The sequence below is a fragment of the Orcinus orca genome, chromosome 19, assembly GCF_937001465.1.
Source record: "Orcinus orca chromosome 19, mOrcOrc1.1, whole genome shotgun sequence".
In the NCBI taxonomy this organism is placed as follows: Eukaryota; Metazoa; Chordata; class Mammalia; order Artiodactyla; family Delphinidae; genus Orcinus; species Orcinus orca.
Window position 1 is genome coordinate 1,265,754 of NC_064577.1, and position 21,589 is coordinate 1,287,342.

The window sequence follows — 21,589 nt, forward strand, 5'->3', positions numbered from 1 at the left end:
AAAATAAGCTCAAAATGGATTAAAGACCTAAATATAAGGCCAGAAACTATCAAACTCTTAGAGGAAAACATAGGCAGAACACTCTATGACATAAATCACAGCAAGATCCTTTCTGACCCACCTCCTAGAGTAATGGAAATAAAAGCAAAAATAAACAAATGGGACCTAATGAAACTTCAAAGCTTTTGCACAGCAAAGGAAACCATAAACAAGACCAAAAGACAACCCTCAGAATGGGAGAAAATATTTGCAAATGAAGTAACCGACAAAGGATTAATCTCCAAAATTTACAAGCAGCTCATGCAGCTCAATAACAAAAAAACAAACAACCCAATCCAAAAATGGGCAGAAGACCTAAATAGACATTTCTCCAAAGAAGATATACAGACTGCCAACAAACACATGAAAGAATGCTCAACATCATTAATCATTAGAGAAATGCAAATCAAAACTACAATGAGATATCATCTCACACCAGTCAGAATGGCCATCATCAAAAAATCTGCCAACAATAAATGCTGGAGAGGGTGTGGAGAAAAGGGAACACTCTTGCACTGCTGGTGGGAATGTGAATTGGTTCAGCCACTATGGAGAACAGTATGGAGGTTCCTTAAAAAGCTACAAATAGAACTACCATATGACCCAGCAATCCCACTACTGGGCATATACCCTGAGAAAACCGAAATTCAAAAAGAGTCATGTACCAAAATGTTCATTGCAGCTCTATTTACAATAGCCCGGAGATGGAAACAACCTAAGTGCCCATCATCGGATGAATGGATAAAGAAGATGTGGCACATATATACAATGGAATATTACTCAGCCATAAAAAGAAACGAAATTGAGCTATTTGTAATGAGGTGGATAGACCTAGAGTCTGTCATACAGAGTGAAGTAAGTCAGAAAGAAAAAGACAAATACCGTATGCTAACACATATATATGGAATTTAAGAAAAAAAAAATGTCATGAAGAACCTAGGGGTGAGGCAAGAATAAAGACGCAGACCTACTGGAGAACGGACTTGAGGTTATGGGGAGGGGGAAGGGTGAGCTGTGACAGGGCGAGAGAGAGTCATGGACATATACACACTAACAAACGTAGTAAGGTAGATAGCTAGTTGGAAGCAGCCGCATGGCACAGGGATATTGGCTTGGTGCTTTGTGACAGCCTGGAGGGGCGGGATAGGGAGGGAGGGAGGGAGGGAGACGCAAGAGGGAAGAGATATGGGAACATATGTATATGTATAACTGATTCATTTTGTTATAAAGCAGAAACTAACACACCATTGTAAAGCAATTATACCCCAATAAAGATGGTAAAAAAAAAAAAAATGACATGTTCATCTTACTTATGACTATCTGAATGGAGCATAAACTCCCCACCTTCACAGACTGGCCTCAAGCTTCCTTCTCAAATTTCCCCATCACTTCACACAGACTCCAATCTAACATCTTCCCAGTGGGCCTCCACCCAACTTGATAAACACATTATAATCCCCCCCCCCACCCCGCTTCTAGGCATTCGCTCAAACTATACCTGTCTCCTTTCTGCCTGGCCTGAAAGAGCTTTCAAAGAACCCCTGTACTTGTCCATCCATGAAGACCTGGTTTAAGTTCCAGGATGAAGCCTCCTTAAGTGCTGATAAAGTCTTAGTCTAAATAAACCTCTTGTCAAGGGTTATCTAGGCTTCCTCTGACTTCCTAATGTCTCTTTTCTGTTTATCCTGGGTTGGAGGATGATCAGAGGAGTAATGTCAGGCACAGGGAGAATATCACAGGCTGTTGCAATGGGTCATGGGAGAGATTTGGGGCAAGCATGGCGCTGGCCAGGCAAAGAATAGTGGTGAGAGTCCTGCTGAATAAGAGACTGAAGCGCCTGGGGTCTGGGAAACCTCTCTTGGGGACTGGAATTAGAGGGATGGAAAGGTTTTGTCTGGTCTTGTCAGTTTTACCCTGAATCTCATTGAAGACCAGCGGAACTAAAAGGCCATTTCTCAGGAACACAGTTCCCGCCCCCATAACCATACCTCTCACCCCTACTTCCATCTTTCTCCCTCCCAGCTCAATGTAGATTCCCCACAAAATATACAAAATATACGATTGTTGACTGTAATAAAAAATATTTTTTCTGAATTCCTAAAATAACATGTATTTCCATTTAACATCATGAGCCACACCTTTGGTTCACAAGAGCAATGTCTTCTTAAAAATACAAAACATTTTTGTATCGATGATCCTTGCCAGGACCCTTACAAGATTCCAGGGAATTAAAGAGGAGAGAGACAACATTACTCATACGTTGCAGGTGATTGAATTGGGGCTCACAGAGGGGGAGGGACCCAACCAAAGCTTTACATTTAAAAAGTAACAAAAATTCATGGCAGAGAATTTTTTAAAAAGTCAATAACTTATATGCAATATTTTTTAAAATTATTAAATAAAAGCCATTCCTTTTGGAATGAGGTTATCTCAGAATACATCTTAGGAAGACCGGGAGAATGAATCAAGCATTTTGAGGCTCTGGTTTGGTTTTAAAAGGTGAATATTTATGGCTTTAAAGTTTGGGCTTTTTGGTCCAGGTACTTCATGGCATCCTGGACCCATTTCTCCTGTGGATCAACACAGATCTTCTTGTCCTGCTTGGTGCTGAAGCTGTGGGAGAGAGGGAAAGAACTTATTAAGGATCCTCTTTGAAACTTGTGCCAATTTAATCCTAAACCTTCCAGGACCATCTGCCATGGGATGAAGGTGTTGCCATGAGAGCAGAAGAAGGAGATAGAGGAAGGGTGGGATGCTGAGGGTCAGTGGCTGCTCTTGATGGCTCAGTAAAGCCATTCTTGCTCTTGACTCGAAGGAACTCATATGACCTGAACAAACTTTTAGGCAGGGAGCTAGAGGGAAAATTTCCTGTTGTGAAAACTCATGGATTGGATTATAGAGATGGAACGCTCTAAGTGTAAGGCTCCAGTTAACTCTAATGCAGTTTCAAGAGCTCTATCCCCCAGAAATGAAATTTGGGGCTGGGAGAGGGTAGGTTTTTTCTACTTACATCACAGCTTTCTGGGGACATTTGCTGTTGGTGATTCTTCTGTAGCTCTGCAGTCGCTGAATGGAGATCTTCCTTCTGGCCATATTAAAGCAGCAGACAGTTGGGACAGAAGCTGAATTGGGGAGAAATGAATAGAAAGACTGAGCACTAATGATATGTAGATAATTTTTAAGCATGACTTTGTAAGGAAAGAAATTTCAGGGAGGCAAGGAAATGTAAGAGATGGAGGCAGAATCCATCTGCTCTGAGGTCCTGTACCTCTGCCTTTGATTTGGTGTCCCCAGCTGTACAGTAGGGACCCATCACTACAGGCAAGGCTATGGAAAAAGCTTGGTCAATGCAATAAGCTCCAACTTTGTCATTACAAAGAGCTACGTCACTAAGGGATAGTCATAATACTGCTCATCAAATACTCTCCGTTCTCTGCTTTCTGGACGCATGGTAGACTTGCAAGTCTTGGCCACTTTTGGTTGATTGGAACCATTAACTGGTTTTGAGCAATAAGTGAGAAGACAAAGTGACAAGTATCATTTCTAAGGTAGCTTTTGTAATTGTCAGTGCAAGACCCTTGAGAGCTTTCTTTTCCTTCATTACAGTAAGCAGCAATGTTCCCAATCCATCAATTGCCCCATCAATCCAGAATCCTGAGTATATGAAGTCAAAGCTCTAGTCAATACATTATAGATATTTAGTATGAGTAAGAAATTAACCTTTGTTGTTTTAAGCCCTTGATAATTTAGGATTGTTTGTTACCACAGCATGCATTGTCTTATCAGACTGATACATGCAGAAAATCTAAGTCATCAGAAGATGAAAACATGAGTTATGATACAAACATATAGATACAATCACAACATGTCACCTTGAGAGATTCCCCTGGGACCTCATTCCCTTCCTCTAACCACTGTTTCTGAAAACTGTCTTGGGATCCAGTTAAATTTTGGGGTGTACAGTCAAAGCATTTTTTTTCTCTCCACCACTGACAAAAATGCCCCCTGTGCTTGCAATAAGAGAGGGTCTTTCTTTCGTGTGCCCCCATCCCCAAACATGCGAAGGCAGCCGGATTATGGATGGACAAAACGTCACTCTCAATATTCATGTCAGGAAAGAATGTGGGGACTGACCTCAGTAGCCTGGGTTTCTAGTGCTGGCTCTTTCTCTGATTGTGAGGTCGGGGCTCTTCTTGTCCACTCGTGGGACCCGTTTTCCCGTCTTTAAAATGACGGGGTCTGCAGCAAGTCTCTGCAGATTCTTGCTGATCTGACAGTTCTGGTGGTGATCAGCTTTGCCATAGAGAAGGGACTTACCTGGCTGAGCCAGCACCTGGGTGCTGAAGATGGCTGCTGTGAGCAGCAGACACAGAAGTGCTGCAGAGACCTTCATGTTGAGCGGGGAGGTTACCAGCTTTAGTCTGAGAGCTGTTGGTTTCTGGGTTTGTCTCAGCCTCTCTGCAGCTCTGGCTGCTCTACATGCCTTTTAAAGACAGCACAGGGTGTGGGAGCTTCCAGGGAAACCTTTGCTTGGCCAGGGTCATGAACAAATCATGACAAAGGCAAGTCCTGAATTGCTGTTCCAGATCCCAGCAAGTTAACAGGACATAAGAGGCAAACGCATCTTTTCATTCTCACATGTTTTTGGAATGACTGAGCACAAATGGTAACCTAGAGGGTCATTCTTACAAGCTCTGCTTTCTCTGAAATGAACCATCTGCAGTGGCGGAAGAGTCAAGGAGACCAAGGGCATGAAGAGATGAGGAGATTCAAGTACCGTCCCTGGTCCCTGTGTTCACATGGTGGTCTTTAGGATTTTAGAGGCCGGAAAGGGGCCCTAAAACTTCTGCTAGGCTCCCATCCAAATACAGAGAGATCTCAGCAGCTCTGAACATTGCTTGGTCTCTGGGAACCCAGGAATTGAAGCACATGAGAAACTCACCCCATAATTCAATCTAGTGCACAGAATCTTAGTGCCCTGGAATTTTAGTGCTATAGGACATCAGAACTGAATATTTCTTATTTATCTTGACTTCCTGTGCATTCTTTACTCAGTTTTGTTAAGGAAATTTGACAAATAAAGATTGTATATATTGAAGGTGTACAGCATGATGGTTTGATATTCACATGCATTATGAAATGATTATTGCAGTTAAGTTAACTCACACATCCATCACCTCCATCACCACACATAGTTAACTTTTTGGGGGGTGTGCATGGTGAGAACACTTCAGATCTACTCTATTAGCAAATTTCAAGTATATAATATGGTATTATTAACTAGAGTCACCTTGCTGTACATTAGACCCCCAGAACTCATTCATCGTATAACTGAATGTTTGTACACTTTGACGAACACCTCCCCAGAAATACAAATCAAAACCATAATGAGGTATCACTCCACACCTCTTAGGGTGGCTTTTATAAAAAATACAAGGCACAGTAAGTGTTGGCGAGGATGTGGAGAAAAGGGAACCCCTGGACGCTATTGGTGGGAGTGGAAATCGGTGCATCCCCTATGGAAAACAGTATGGAGGTTCCTGGGCATTTCTAAGCTATTTGCTTAGCCGCTAAAACATTTTCCAAATGGAATCAAATAGCCAAAGCTTGTTCATCAAATACACTGTAGTGGATTGGGTCTGTTTGAAGCATAATAGTTGGCCCACATGCCCTCACACCCCAAGGATTCAAGGAACACATTTGGAAAACCAGCAATCTAGTTCAACCTCACTCCCTGAGCACACATTGCAGACAAAGTGCCCAATGGCTAAAAATATCAAAGAGAAAGAGACAAGAACCTACATCTATCCTCTTCGTGCAGAACACTAGGCCCCCTAGTAGGAGATGGTGCAAGGGGAGGTCATTATTAACGGGGTCTTTTAATGAGGTCCTTAATTAAAGTCTTTAATGGGGTCACTGCGGTGAATACAGAATTGAATACTGGTATGGAGGCACTGCAAGGCCATTTCCGGGCTCTTCCTTTACACTCCCGTATCAAATTGGTACAGGTGGCACAGAGAGGTGTGTTGAGAAGGACTCTGAGGCCTTGCCTTGCATTAGTAGATGACAGTGATGTGGCTGACTGGTCATGTCCATCATGGACACGAGATTAAGAGAGTCCACTTACTGGCCTACATGCTCTCTCAGCTCCCATCTAGAGTAACTGGTCTACAAGTACCTAAAAAGGAATTAAGTAGAGACCAGGAAATCTGGATTTTCCTTACTCTTTCCTGCTCAGCTCCAGATGAAGTGGTCTAGCGTGGTCTCTGGAATCAGGATCCTGAGTTTCGGTGATGGTTCTGACACTAATTAGCTTGGATACCATGGACAACTTACTAGCCACTCTCTGCTAGGTTAAGATGGGAATAATAATCATGCCTACCTTAGAGAATTGTTGGGTGAAATAAATGAGTTAATATATATATAAAGTTCTCAGTGGAGTGATCACTCTGTTACTCTGTAAGTGGAAATTCCTATATATTTGTGTTTAGAAATGGGGCAGATTTTGTGGGCCAGGGGATGCTAGAAAAGGACCTTGAGTCTGATCATATGGTTTCGTCAACATCTTCTCCCCAATTTTCCCAACTGCTTCCAAATAAAGGCATGTTATGCTAGGGACATTCTCCAAGAATGCCTGAGTTACACTAGTGGAGGAAACAAGCTCTTCAAAGCTGTGTCAATACAACAAGTTTGGAACATTCAAACATGTTTGGCTGATAAGGTTGAGTGATTATGTCCTCTTAGGAGGAATAATTTCATAAGTCTCCTGGGTTTTTAGAGGGCCCTATTAGCAAGGAACTTTACATTCTTGTGTTTCCCTTCAAAGCTCTGGATTTCATCTGGAGCAGAGAAACCTCAGTAGGTAGAAATAAATTAAATCTTTAAACGTTTAAGTTCAGCAGCTGTTTTGTCCAGTTGCCTGGCTGTCTCTTACAAGTGGGGACAGCTTCACTGGCTGTCACGTCTCTCTTCCTTGGAAGTTTGTCACTCAGTGGTGATGTGAGCTGGATCCATTACTTGCCTCTGGCCTGGAGCCTGATAAATGTGGGGCTTTGGTCAGGAATGACTCTGAGTGATGGGCAGAACGTGGGTCCCCCCCCTGTGAAATCTGACCTTCCTGAGTGTTTCCCAAAGAATGACTGATGATCAGTGGACAAGGATCCCAGGAAGCCGGACTCCTTGTTTGTTTTGCAGCTCTGCTCCAGATTTCCTCTAATAATGCAAAGTTATACACAGAATTGAAAGAGACATTAACATTCATTTTATTCCAATCCTTTCTTAAAAAAGAAAAAAAAAGAATAGAGACCTTAAGCTTGGGGACCACTGACAAAATCCCTAAGGCAACATGGTGTGTTTTATTTTTTATTTTTATTATTCTTTTAACATCTTTATTGGAGTATAATTGCTTTACAATGGTGTGTTAGTTTCTGCTTTATAACAAAGTGAATCAGTTATACATATACATATATCCCCATATCTCCTCCCTCTTGCATCTCCCTCCCATCCTCCCTATCCCACCCCTCTAGGTGGTCACAAAGCACCGAGCTGATCTCCCTGTGCTGTGCGGCTGCTTCCCACTAGCTATCTATTATACATTTGGTAGTATATATAAATTCGTGCCAACCTCTCACTACATTCCAGCTTACCCTTCTCCATCCCCGTGTCCTCAAGTCCATTCTCTACATCTGCGTCTTTATTCCTGTCCTGCCCCTAGGTTCTTCAGAAACATTTTTTTTTTTTTAGAATCCATATACATGTGTTAGAATATGGCATTTGTTTTTCTCTTTCTGACTTACTTCACTCTGTATGACAGACTCTAGTTCCATCCAACTCACTACAAATAACCCAATTTCGTTCCTTTTTATGGCTGAGTAATATTCCATTGTATATATATGGCCACATCTTCTTTATCCATTCATCTGTTGATGGACATTTAGGTTGCTTCCATGTCCTGGCTATTGTAAATAGAGCTGCAATGAACATTGTGGTACATGAGTCTTTTTGAATTATGGTTTTCTCAGAGTATATGTCCAGTAGTGGGCTTGCTGGGTCATATGGTAGTTCTATTTTTAGTTCTTTAAGGAACCTCCTTACTATTCTCCATAGTGGCTGTATCAATTTACATTCCCACCAACACTGCAGGAAGGTTTCCTTTTCTCCACACCCTCTCCCACATTTACTGTTTGTAGATGTTTTTGTAAGGGCCACTCTGACCAGTGTGAGGTGATACCTCAATGTAGTTTTGATTTGCATTTTTCTAATGATTAGTGATGTTGAGCATTTTTTCATGTGTTTGTTGGCAATCTGTATGTCTTTGGAGAAATTCTATTTAGATCTTCTGCCCATTTTTGGATTGGGCTGTTTGTTCTTTTGATATTGAGCTGCATGACCTGCTTGTATATTTTAGAGATTAATCCTTTGTCAGTTGCTTCGTCTGCAAATATTTTCTCCCCTTCTGAAGGTTGTCTTTTCATCTTGTTTAAGGTTTCCTTTGCTGTGCAAAAGCTTTTAAGTTTCATTAGGTCCCATTTGTTTATTTTTGATTTTATTTCCATTACTCTAGAAGGTGAGTCAAAAAAGATCTTGCTGAGATTTATGTCAAAGAGTGTTCTGCCTATATTTTCCTATAAGAGTTTTATAGTGTCTGGCCTTACATTTAGGTCTTTAATTCATTTTGAGTTTATTTTTGTGTATGGTGTTAGGGAGTGTTCTAATTTCGTTCTTTTACATGTAGCTGTCCAGTTTTCCCAGCACCACTTATTGAAGAGGCTGTCTTTTCTCCACTGTATATCCTTGCCTCCTTTATCAAAGATAAGGTGACCATATGTGTGTGGGTTTATCTCTGGGCTTTCTATCCTGTTCCATTGATCTATATTTCTGTTTTTGTGCCAGTACCACACTGTCTTGATTACTCTAGGTTTGTAGTATAGTCTGAAGACAGGGAGCCTGATTCCTCCAGCTCTATTTTGCTTTCTCAAGATTGCTTTGGCTATTCGGGGTCTTTTGTGTTTCCATACAAATTGTGAAATTTTTTCTTCTAGTTCTGTGAAAAATGCCATTGGTAGTTTGATAGGGATTGCAATGAATCTGTAGATTGCTTTGGGTAGTAGAGTCATTTTCACAATGTTGATTCTTCCAATCCAAGAACATGGTACATCTTTTCATCTGTTTGTATCATCTTTAATTTCTTTCATCAGTGTCTTATAGTTTTCTGCATACAGGTCTTTTGTCTCCTTAGGTAGGTTTATTCCTAGATATTTTATTCTTTTTGTTGCAATACTAAATGGAAGTATTTCCTTAATTTCTCTTTCAGATTTTTCATTATTAGTGTATAGGAATACAAGAGACTTCTGTGCATTGATTTTGTATCCTACTACTTTACCAAATTCACTGATTAGCTCTAGTAGTTTTCTGGTAGCATCTTTAGGATTCTCTATGTATAGTACCATGTCATCTGCAAACAGTGACAGCTTTACTTCTTCTTTTCTGATTTGGATTTATTTTATTTCTTTTTCTTCTCTGATTGCTGTGGCTAAAACTTCCAAAACTATGTTGAATAATAGTGGTGAGAGTGGGCAACCTTGTCTTGTTCCTGATCTTAGTGGAAATGCTTTCAGTTTTTCACCATTGAGAACGATGTTGGCTGTGAGTTTGTCATATATGGCTTTTAGTATGTTGAGGTAAGTTCCCTCTATGTCTAATTTCTGGAGGGTTTTTATCATAAATGGGTGTTGAATTTTGTCAAAAGTTTTTTCTGCATCTATTGAGATGATCATATGGTTTTTCTCCTTCAGTTTGTTAATATGGTGTATCACATTTGTTGATTTGCATATATTGAAGAGTCCTTGCATTCCTGGGATAAAACCTACTTGATCATGGTGTATGATCCTTTTAATGTGCTGTTGGACTCTGTTTCCTAGTATTTTGTTGAGGATTTTTACACCTTTGTTCATCAGTGATATTGGCCTGTAGTTTTCTTTTTTTGTGACATCTTTGTCTGGTTTTGGTATCAGGGTGGTAGTGGTCTTGTAGAATGAGTTTGGGAGTGTTCCTCCCTCTGCCATATTTTGGAAAAGTTTGAGAAGGATAGGTGTTGGCTTTTCTCTAAATGTTTGATCGAATTCGCCTGTGAAGCCATCTTGTCCAGGGCTTTTGTTTGTTGGAAGACTTTTTATCACAGTCTCAATTTCAGTGCTTGTGATTTGTCTGTTTATATTTTCTATTTCTTCCTGGTTCAGTCTTGGAAAGTTGTGTTTTTCTAAGAATTTGTCCAATTCTTCCTGGTTGTGAATTTATTGTCGCTTGTAGTAATCTCTCATGATCCTTCGTATTTCTGCAGTGTCAGTGGTTACTTCCCTTTTCTATTTCTAATTCTATTGATTTGAGTCTTCTCTCTTTTTTTCTTGATGATTCTGGCTAATGGTTTATTAATTTTGTTTATCTTCTCAAAGAACCAGCATTTAGTTTTATTGATCTTTGCTATCGTTTCCTTCATTTCTTTTCCATTTATTTCGGATCTGATCTTTATGATTTCTTTCCCTCTGCTAAATTTGGGGGGGTTTTTGTTCTTTCTCTAATTGCTTTAGGTGTAAGGTTAGGTTGTTTATTTGAGATGTTTCTTGTTTCTTGAGGTAGAATTGTATTGCTATAAGCTTCCCTCATAGAACTGCTTTTGCTGCATCCCATAGATTTTGGGTCATCGTGTTTTCATTTTCATTTGTCTCTAGGTATTTTTGATTTCCTCTTTGAGTTCTTCAGCGATATCTTGGTAACTAAGTAGTGTATGTTTAGCCTCCATGTGTTTGTATTTTTTCCAGATTTTTTTCATGTAATTGATATCTAGTCCCATAGCATTGTGGTCAGAAAAGATACTTGATATGATTTCAATTTTCTTAAATTTACCAAGGCTTTATTTGTGACCCAAGATATGATCTATCCTGAAGAATGTTCCATGAGCACTTGAGGAGAAAGTGTATTCTGTTGTTTTTGGATGGAATGTCCTATAAATATCAATTAAATCCATGTTGTTTAATGTATCATTTAAAGCTTGTGTTTCCTTATTTATTTTCATTTTGGATGATCTGTCCATTGGTGAAAGTGGGGTGTTAAAGTCCTCTACTATGATTGTGTTACTGTCGATTTCCCCTTTTATGGCTGTTAGCATTTGCCTTATGTATTAATGTGCTCCTTTGCTGGGTGCATAAATATTTACAATTGTTTTATCTTCTTCTTGGATTGATCCATTTATCAGTATGTAGTGTCCTTGTCTCTTGTAATAGTCTTTATTTTAAAGTCTATTTTGTCTGATATGAGAATTGCTACTCCAGCTTTCTTTTGATTTCCATTTGCATGGAATGTCTTTTTCTACCCCTCACTTTCAGTCTGTATGTGTTCCTAGGTCTGAAGTGGGTCTCTTGTAGATAGCATGTATATGGGTCTTGTTTTTGTATCCATTCAGCCAGTCTATGTCTTTTGGTGGGAGCATTTATTCCATTTATTTTTAAGGTAATTATTGATATGTATGTTCCTATTACCATTTTCTTAATTGTTTTGGGTTTGTCATTGTAGGTCTTTTCCTTCTCTTCTGTTTCCTGCCTAGAGAAGTTCCTTTAGCATTTGTTGTAAAGCTGGTTTGGTGGTGCTGAATTCTCTTACCTTTTGCTTGTTGTAAAGCTTTTAATTTCTCTGTCAAATCTGAATGAGATCCTTGCTGGGTAGAGTAATCTGGGTTGTAGGTTTTTCCCTTTCATCGCCTTAAATATGCCCTGCCACTCCCTTCTGGCTTGCAGAGTGTCTGCTGAAAGATCAGCTGTTAACCTTATGGGGATTCCCTTGTATGTTATTTGTTGTTTTTCCCTTGCTGCTTTTAATATTTTTTCTTTCTATTTAATTTTTGATAGTTTGATTAATATGTGTCTTGGCGTGTTTCTTCTTGGATTTATCTTGTATGGGACTTTGTGCTCTTCCTGGACTTGATTAACTATATTCTTTCCCATATTAGGGAAGTTTTCAACTATTATCTCTTCAAATATTTTCTCTGTCCCTTTCTTTATCTCTTCTTCTTCTGGCACCCCTATAATTCGAATGTTGTTGCGTCTAGTGTTGTCCCAGAGGTCTCTGAGATGGTCCTCAATTCTTTTTTTTTTTTTTTGTGGTACACGGGCCTCTCACTGTTGTGGCCTCTCCTGTTTCGGAGCACAGGCTCCAGACATGCAGGCTCAGTGGCCATGGCTCACGGGCCTAGCTGCTCCGCAGCATGTGGGATCCTCCTGGACCGGGGCATGAACTCATGTCCCCTGCATTGGCAGGCGGACTCTCAACCACTGCACCACCAGGGAAGACTGCGGTCCTCAATTCTTTTCATTCTTTTTTCTTTATTCCACTCTGTGGTAGTTATTTCCACTATTTTATCTTCCAGGTCACTTATCCGTTCTTCTGCCTCAGTTACTCTGCCATTGATTCCTTGTAGAGAAGTTTTAATTTCATTTATTGTGTTGTTTATCATTGTTTGTTTGCTCTTTAGTTCTTCTAGGTCCTTGTTAAACGTTTCTTGTATTTTCTCCATTCTATTTCCAAGATTTTGGATCATCTTTACTATCATTCCTCTGAATTCTTTTTCAGGTAGACTGCCTATTTCCTATTCATTTATTTGGTCTGGTGGGTTTTTACTTTGCTCCTTCATCTGCGGTATGTTTCTCTGTCTTCTCATTTTGCCTAACTTACTCTGTTTGTGGTCTCCTTTTTGCAGGGTGCAGGTTCATAGTTCCCCTTGTTTTTGGTGTCTGCTCCCAGTGGGTAAGGGTGGTTCAGTGGGTTGTGTAGGCTTCCTGGTGCAAGGGACTGGTGCCTGTATTCTGGTGGAGGAGGCTGGATCTTGTCCTTCTGGTGGGCAGGACCACGTCCGGTATTGTGATTTAGGGTGTTGTGAACTTATTATGATTTTAGGCAGCCTTTCTGATAATGGGTGGGGTTGTGTTCCTGTCTTGCTAGTTGTTTGGCATGGGGTGTCTAGCACTGTAGATTGCTGGTTGTTGAGTGGAGCTGGGTCTTAGCATTGAGATGGAGATCTCTGGGAGAGCTTTCGGCATTTGATATTACATGCAGCTGGGAGGTCTCTGGTGGACCAATGTCCTGAACTCGGCTCTCCCACCTCAGAGGCATAGGCGTGACACCTGGCCAGAGCACCAAGACCCTGTCAGCCACACGGCTCAGAATAAAAGGGAGAAAATGGAAAGAAAGAAAGAAAATAGAATAAAATAAAGTTATTAAAATAAAAAATTAAAAATCAAAGAATTAAAAAGTAATTTAAAAAAAGAAAGAGAGAGCAACCAAACCAAGAAAACAAATCCACCAATGATAACAAGCGCTAAAAACTATACTAAAAAAACAAACAAACAAAAAAAACGGACAGACAGAACCCTAGGACAAATGGTAAAAGCAAAGTTACACAGACAAAATCACAGAAAGAAGCATACTCGTACACACTCACAAAAAGAGAAAAAGCAAAAAATATATATATAGTTGCTCCCAAAGTCCACTGCCTCAATTTTGGGATGATTCATTGTCTATTCAGGTATTCCACAGATACAGGGTACATCAAGTTGATTGTGGAGATTTAATCCACTGCTCCTGAGGCTGCCAGTAGAGATTTCCCTTTCTCTTCTTTGTTCGCACAGCTCCCTGGGCTCAGCTTTGGATTTGGCCCCGCCTCTGCGTGTACGTCGCCTGAGGGCACCTGTTCCCCACCCAGACAGGACGGGGTTAGAGGAGCAGCTGATTCGGGGGCTCTGGCTCACTCAGGCTGGGGGGAGGGAGGGGCACGGAAAGCAGGGTGAGCCTGTGGCGGCAGAGGCTGGCGTGACGTTGCACCAGCCTGAGGCGCGCTGTGCATTCTCCCGGGGAAGTTGTCCCTGGATCCCGGGACCCTGGCAGTGGCGGGCTGCACAGGCACCCCTGAAGGGGGGTGTGGAGAGTGACCTGTGCTCGCACACAGGCTTCTTGGTGGCTGCAGTAGCAGCCTTAGCATCCCATGCCCGTCTCTGGGGTCCGCGCTGATAGCCGCGGCTCGCGCCTGTCTCTGGAGCTCGTTTAGGTGGTGCTCTGAATCCCCTCTCCTCACGCACCCCGAAACAATTGTCTGTTGCCTCTTCGGCAGGTCGAGACTTTTTCCCGGACTCCCTCCCGGCTAGCTGTGGTGCACTAATCCCTTTAGGCTGTGTTCACGCCGCCAGTCCTCCCCCTGGGATCCGACCAAAGCCCAAACCTCAGCTCCCAGCGCCCGCCTGCCCCGGCGGGTGAGCAGACAAGCCTCTCGGGCTGGTGAGTGCTGGTCGGCACCGATCCTCTGTGCGGGAATCTCTCCACTTAGCCCTCCGCACCCCTGTTACTGTGCTCTCCTCCGTGGCTCTGAAGCTCTCCCTCCTCCCACCCCCCGTCTCCACCAGTGAAGGGGCTTCCTAGTGTGTGGAAACTTTTCCTCCTTCACAGCTCCCTCCCAGAGTGCAGGTCCTGTCCCTATTCTTTTGTCTCTGTTCTTCTTTTTTCTTTTGCCTTATCTGGGTATGTGGGGAGTTTCTTGCCTTTTGGGAAGTCTGAGGTCTTCTGCCAGCGTTCAGTAGGTGTTCTGTAGGAGGTGTTCCACATGTAGATGTATTTCTGATGTATTTGTCGGGAGGAAGGTGATCGCCACATCTTACTCTTCTGCCATCTTGAAGGTCTCTCCTCACGTGGTGTGTTTTAGGGTAAGCTGATTCTAGAACGTCCGTCTTGTGAAAATTTTAGCACAATGAAGTCCCTGGACCTGGTTTTCCCTCATGCAAAATAGGGTCTGTTACCTCTCTTTCTCAAGGGTCACTGAGACCAAGTGTGCAGTTTCTTGTTACTTTTGGAGGAACATTACCTTCCAATATGTTAGTATAAAAGTTCTAACATGTCTATGGGCTTCCTCGGTGGCGCAGTGGTTAAGAATCCACCTGCCAATGCAGGGGACACGGGTTCGAGCCCTGGTCTGGGAACATCCCACATGCTGCAGAGCAACCAAGCCCGTGCACCACAACTACTGAGCCTGCTCTCTAGAGCCTGCATGCCACAACTACTGAAGCCCTTGCACCTAGAGCCCATGCTCTGCAACAAGAGAAGCCACTGCAATGAGAAACCCATGCACCACAGCAAAGAGTAGCCCCTGCTCAACGCAACTAAAGAAAGCCCACATGCAGCAACAAAGACCCAACACAGTCAAAAATAAATAAATTAATTAATTTTAAAAAATTCTAACATGTGTAGCATATAGCAAGTTCTCAATAACAATGCTAACTTCAGTAATCTACGCAAGCTACCATATTATTTCACTTCAAATGTGTTGACTCATTGAATCCTCCCCAAAAACCTACGAAGTAGGTATTCTAATTAAGTCCACTTTAAAGATGAGAAAAAAGAGGCTTAGGGAATTTAAGTGACTTCCTCTCCTGTGAAATCATTTATGAAAGTGAAGCCTGCTTCTCAGAGTTGCTCTGAAAAAAACCCTTATATTTAAAAGACATTATTTTTTATTTGCATTTCTCTAACAATTAGTAACATTGAGCATATTTTCATGTGCTTTTTAACCATCTGTATATCTTCTTTGGAGAAATGCCTATTTAGATTTTCCACGCATTTTTTTATTGGGTTGTTTGTTTTTTTGATGTTGAACTGCATGAGCTGTTTGTATATTTTGGAGATTAATCCCTTGTCGATTGCTTCATTTGCAAATATTTTCTCGCATTCTGAGGGCTGTCTTTTCATGTTGTTTATGGTTTCCTTTGCTGTGAAAAAGCTTTTAAGTTTCATTAGGCCCCATTTGTTTAGTTTTATTTTCATTACTCTAGGAGGTGGATTGAAAAAGATCTTGCTGTGATTTATGTCAACAAGTGTTCTGCCTATATTTTCATCTAAGAGTTTTATGGTATCTGGCCTTACACTTAGGTCTTTAATCTATTTTGAGTTTATTTTTTGTGTATGGTGTTAGAGTGTGTTCTAATTTCATTCTCTTACATGTAGCTGTCCAGTTTTCCCCAAACCATTTATTGAAGAGACTCTCTTTTCTCCATTGTATATTCTTGCCTTCTTTGTCATAGATTAGGTGACCATAGGTGCATGAGTTTATCTCTGGGCTTTCTATTCTGTTCCACTAATCTATATTTCTGTTTTTGTGCCAGTACCATACTGTTTTGATGACTGTGGCTTTGTAGTATAGTCTGAAGTCCAGGAGCCTGATTCCTCCAGCTCCATTTTTCTTTCTCAAGATTGTTTGACTATTCATGATCTTTTGTGTTTCCATACAAACTGTAAAATTTTTTGTCCTAATTCTGTGAAAAATGCTATTGGTAATTTGATAAGGATTGCATTGAATCTGTAGATTGCTGTGAGTAGTATAGTCATTTAAACAGTATTGATTCTTCCAATCCAAGAACATGGTATATCTCTCCATCTGTTTGTGTCATCTTTTATTTCTTTCATCAATATCTTATAGTTTTCTGGGTATAGGTCTTTTGCCTCCTTAGATAGGTTTATTCCTAGGTATTTTATTCTTTTTGATGTGATAGTAAATGGGATTGTTTCCTTAATGAGGTATCACCTCACACTGGTCAGAATGGCCATCATCAAAAAAATCTACAAACAAATGCTGGAAAGCGGGTGGAGAAAAGGGAACACTCCTACACTGTTGGTGGGAATATAAACTGGTACAGTCATTATGGAGAACAGTCTGGAGATTCCTTAAAAACTAAAAATAGAGCTACCATTTGATCTAGCAATCCTACTCCTGGGCATATAACCAGAGAAAACCATAATTTGAAAGGATACATGCACCCCAATATTTACTGCAGTACTGTTTACAATAGCAGGGACATGGAAGCAAGCTAAATGTCCCTCAACAGAGGAATGGATAAAGAAATTGTGGTGCATATATACAATGGAATATTACTCAGCCATAAAAAGGACAAAATAATGCCATTTGCAGGGACATGGATGGACCTAGAGATTGTCATACTGAGTGAAGTAAGTCAGACAGAGAAAGGCAAATATCATATGATATCACTTATATGTGGAATCTAAAAAAAGACTATAAATGAACTTATCTACAAAACAGAAATAGAGTTACAGATGTAGAAAATAAACTTATGGCTACCAGGGGTGTAAGAGAGGGAGGGATAAATTGGAAGATTGAGATTGACACATACACACTACTATATATAAAATAGATAACTGATAAGGACCTACTGTATAGCACAGGGAGGGATGTCTACTCAATACTCTGTAATGGCCTATATGGGGAAAGAAACTAAAAAAGAGTGGATATATGTATATGTATAACAGATTCGTTTTGATGTACACCTGAAACTAACACAGCATTGTAAATCAACTATACCCCACGAAAAATTATAAAAATAAATAGATAAATAAAAGACCTTATGTTTAAAAGTCTTGTATTTAAAAGACTCTTATTGTTTGTTATTTTATCTCATATAGTCCTTTTGGAGCAATCAACTTCAATCTTTCATACAAAGGGTAAAACTGAGGCACAGAATGCTGGGAGTATTTTCCTGAGCCATTTGTCACAGTATAGCTAGCCTATGCGTCAACAATAACAATCATGAAAATCTCAGGAGCTTATTGCAACATTTATTTTCTGTTTATGTCACAGCCTGATATTGGTCAGTTTGCCTTGTCAAGAGTGCTCTCTTCTGAGGAGTGACTAAGATCCTGCTTGCTTGTAAATTACAGCCACCATCTGGAACATGTGGCCTCCAAGTTCACTGAGGCAGGGAGAGAGAGAGTGGATAGATTGTGGAGGATGTTTTAAAGAACCAGGCGTGGAAGCGGTTTATATCACATCTGTGTCTACATCCTGTTGACCTTCATGCATCACATGACTCTAGTCTAAGTGCAAAGGAGGCTGAGAAATGCAAAGAAGCACATGAATTTTGATTAGGGCTAATAGTTTCTATGATAGTCTGTCCTTTGCTCACTTCCTTCTCAACATAGGTTAACACAATTAACCTATCCCCGAGAGAGACAACCCAAGGTCCTATGTAGTCATTGCATCAACCTATATGTCCAGGATCTCTGGATGGCAGGTGGTCCTCTCTGTCAGGTGAAGATACGGATATATTTTGTCCAGTGACCTGTGAACTAAAAAGACAAACTGTTTGCCCCTAATGTAATATATCAAGTTTGCAGAGGACAGGCTACTTGCCATCAACACCCTCATTCATGGAGGGGAAGATGGTAGACCCCAGGGGACAGTACTCTGTAGCAATCCTTCAGTCCTTCAGGAAGAGGTTGGAAAAGTCTCTCACCCTTGATGAGGCTTGATTCTGCAACCTGGGGAGTCTCTTTTGACTTTCTGATCCTGGCTCCTGATTGCCTTTGTGAGGACCCTCCTTTCACATTATTCCCCTTGGCCACCTTTGAAGTGGTTGTGGAAGAGAGACATGATCTTCTATGGGGGCTCTGCAGCCTTTGAAGACTGCTTGCTGCACTGCAGCATTTGGAGTTTGTTTTCATCTTGAACTGTCAATGGCTTCTCTCTTTGTTTTTTTTTCCAGTCCAAGCTCATTCATTCACTGTTTTAATGGCAATATAGTATAATTCTCTTGATAACTTAGTAGGCTGATACCTTTCCACTCAGTCAATTTCATATGCCAACAACCACAGCCCAAGTTTATTTCTGGATAAACTTCTCAAATGGCTTCTGCTTTTCCTTCTCCCTCTCTCTCTTTCTCTTTCTCTCCCTCTTCTTAATGGGGCTTGAAATGGCAAGGCAACAACTTTAATCTGATTTTGCCTTAAGTCACTTCATCCAACTAAGAGTTCTTTTTCTGAATTTTATTACTAAAATCCTTTCACTTTTTCCCCTTAAATTCCTTCTTTTGAGGTTTGGGACCCAGAAACAGATGGCTTTCCCAACAATCTCAGGTCCTGGATCTGGAGACTTTATTCTATTTCATTTCTACTTTAAAATCTGTCCATTCTTTTCCGAGCTCATCTCTTTCTTGCGATACTTTAACAAATGAAGACAAAAACAACCTATATATGACTAATGTATATTTTTCATACTCTCTCCTAGAGATTGGCTAGGAGAGATTTTCAGTGCACCCTTGAGTGTCAAAGCTTTGGTGTTTGAGTTTTCTTGTCCTGACATCCTGGACCCATTTCTGCTTGGGGTCAGCACAGATCTCCTTGGCCAGTTCGGGCTTGAAGCTGTGGAGCTACAGTTTCAGCAGACAGGACCTCACAGCTTTGACCCTTTGTAACATGAACCTCCATCTCTTCACCCTGAGATATTAGCTTCCTTGCTGCTGCTGCTGAATGTCTAATCAATACCACACATTTTAGGTTTTTAATGGCAAATCAGTGAGGTAGAGGGGAGAGGAGCGCCCTGTAGTTTTTAGGGTACTGATGTGATGTGATGTGTCCAAGTGTCTGCATTTAAATCCCACTTTTATTAAATTAATTAACTGAATTAATTCCATGTCACATTAAATTAGAATATTACTTTTAAAAATATAAAATATTACGGAAGAAAAACTATGATTCAAATTATTACGCGACGCTCACATTCTTTAGAATTATAATAAAATTATCTCAGAATGCATCTTGGGAAGGATAGGAATATAAATTAATTGTTTCTCAGGTGCCAGCTTGGCTTCAGTGCACCCATGAGTGTCAAAGCTTTGGTGTTTGAGTTTTCTTGTCCTGACATCCTGGACCCATTTCTGCTTGGGGTCAGCACAGACCTCCTTGGCCAGTTTGGGCTTGAAGCTGTGGAGGAGGGACAGCACAGTTAGATGGGGAGCCTTGAGTATTCAGGCATGGGAGTGTAACCTACTGTATAGGAAACATGCCTAGTCCGATAGTCTGGATGATGGAGCTGCCCCAGGGATGGAGCGGGAAGAAGGGGCCTTAGGAGAAGGAGCTGCCTTTGCTGGTCCAGGGGAAGCCATCCTGGCTCCTGGATGAAGGAATTGTAGAGATGAACCAATGACTGGACAGGACCTGGGAGGGAGAAGTCTCTTGATTTTCTTAAATTCAGTTTTCCCAATGGAAAATTTCTATGATTGGATTAGAGATGGTTTAAAGCATCTCCAACTTAATCTGATAATAACCCTATCCACTGCCCCAGGGGAAGAACTCAGGACCGAGGGTTGAACGTGGGTGGTCATGGTTCACTCACATCACAGCTTCCTGGGGACACTGGCTGCTGATAATTCTTCTGTAGCTCTCCAGCTTCTGGATGGGGATCTACTTATTGGTGAGTCTATAGTAGCAGGTTGTTTCTGAGTGAAACAACAAGAGAAACGCTACTTAGACTGTGTTCCAGGGATTTCTGTTTATAAAGTAGAGAACCATAGAAGGGGTCGTCAAAGAAAAGGGAAACTGCCCATCCTAAACCCCGTGATCTGCCCTTTGAAGTGTTCCTTAGACTCTCCGTCTCACTTGCATGTGCTGTGAAGTGGGAGGGCACCATCACCAAATGAGAGGAGAAGAACTGACGGCAACTCTGGGCTGACATGCTTGGAGGGGCGAACAGAATATTACAATTCCTTAGGGCAAGAGGACCTCAGGTATGGGTCCTCTATTAGGCTCCAGCCCATCTATGCCCAGTCATGAGTTCTCCTGATACCCACTGCCTCTGCAGAGCTACGTCACTGGAGTCCAGATTCTGGGTCTCCTCCTTTGCCCTCCACCATATCTGGAAATATTCTGTACACCCACTCGTACAGACCCTCTCTCTTTGATATCCTGGTCCCCAAACACTGCTGAAAGGAGCCAGGGTAGTAACTGCACTGGGATCATGTTTCCAGAGCTGGAGTTCTGGAAGGAGCTGAATTTGGTGTCCACAGCTGGAATCCCCATCCTGGCTTTGCCCAGGAGCAGCCGTGCAGTCAGGCTTATTCCTTCTCCTTCTCAGACTTTTCCGATCTTGTAAAAACGTTGTTAAAGTGAGAGTGTGGGTACCCTTCTGCTCTGAAGGCCCATCATGACCTAGAGATGGGGTGATGTGCTTCAAAGGGAAGAAGAGGGGGGCTTGCATGGCTGAGGGAGCACCTGGGTGCTGAAGGCGGCTGTTGTGAGCAGTAGACCCAGGAGGACTACCGAGACCCCTATGTTGGGGGGTGAGGACTTCAGCTTCACCGTGGTAGCTGCTGGCTTCTGAGTTGATCTCAGCCTCTCTTTCCCTCTGCTGGCTCTGCCTACATTTTATAGAGAGCACACAGGAATAGGGAGAAAGTCAGTGGGTGAGAGGCACTCATTCTTCTGGATGAATCACAGCACGGAGTAATAAATCAGCCCAGCCATCACCCTGCCCTGAGGAAGCTGTTAGGAGATGAAAGAGAAAAGTGTGAGTTGATGCAGGCCTGTTTTCCTTCTAAGATAAGGAGTGGTAGGGGAGGTAGGGGCTATACCCAGTCAGACCACAGGATGTGACCTCTGGCTGTTATTAAGGGTCCTGCTTTTTGAAATAAAACACTTTCTGTAGAACAAGGAAGGAGGTAGGGATACCAAGGCC

At 41.6% G+C, this 21,589-nt stretch overlaps 1 protein-coding gene across 1 annotated transcript; it reads right to left on the reverse strand.

Moving 5' to 3' along the window:
* Window positions 1–2,524: 2,524 nt before the first annotated feature.
* LOC101289951 (eotaxin) lies at window positions 2,525–4,496 on the reverse strand. The gene is made up of 3 exons (XM_004267191.3): window positions 4,357–4,496; window positions 3,050–3,161; window positions 2,525–2,652 (listed from the first exon to the last, which is right to left on the reverse strand). Exons 1-3 carry the CDS (start codon window positions 4,430–4,432, stop codon window positions 2,547–2,549), a joined length of 294 nt encoding a protein of 97 aa, XP_004267239.1. The 5' UTR covers window positions 4,433–4,496; the 3' UTR covers window positions 2,525–2,546.
* Between the last annotated feature and the right edge of the window lie 17,093 nt (window positions 4,497–21,589).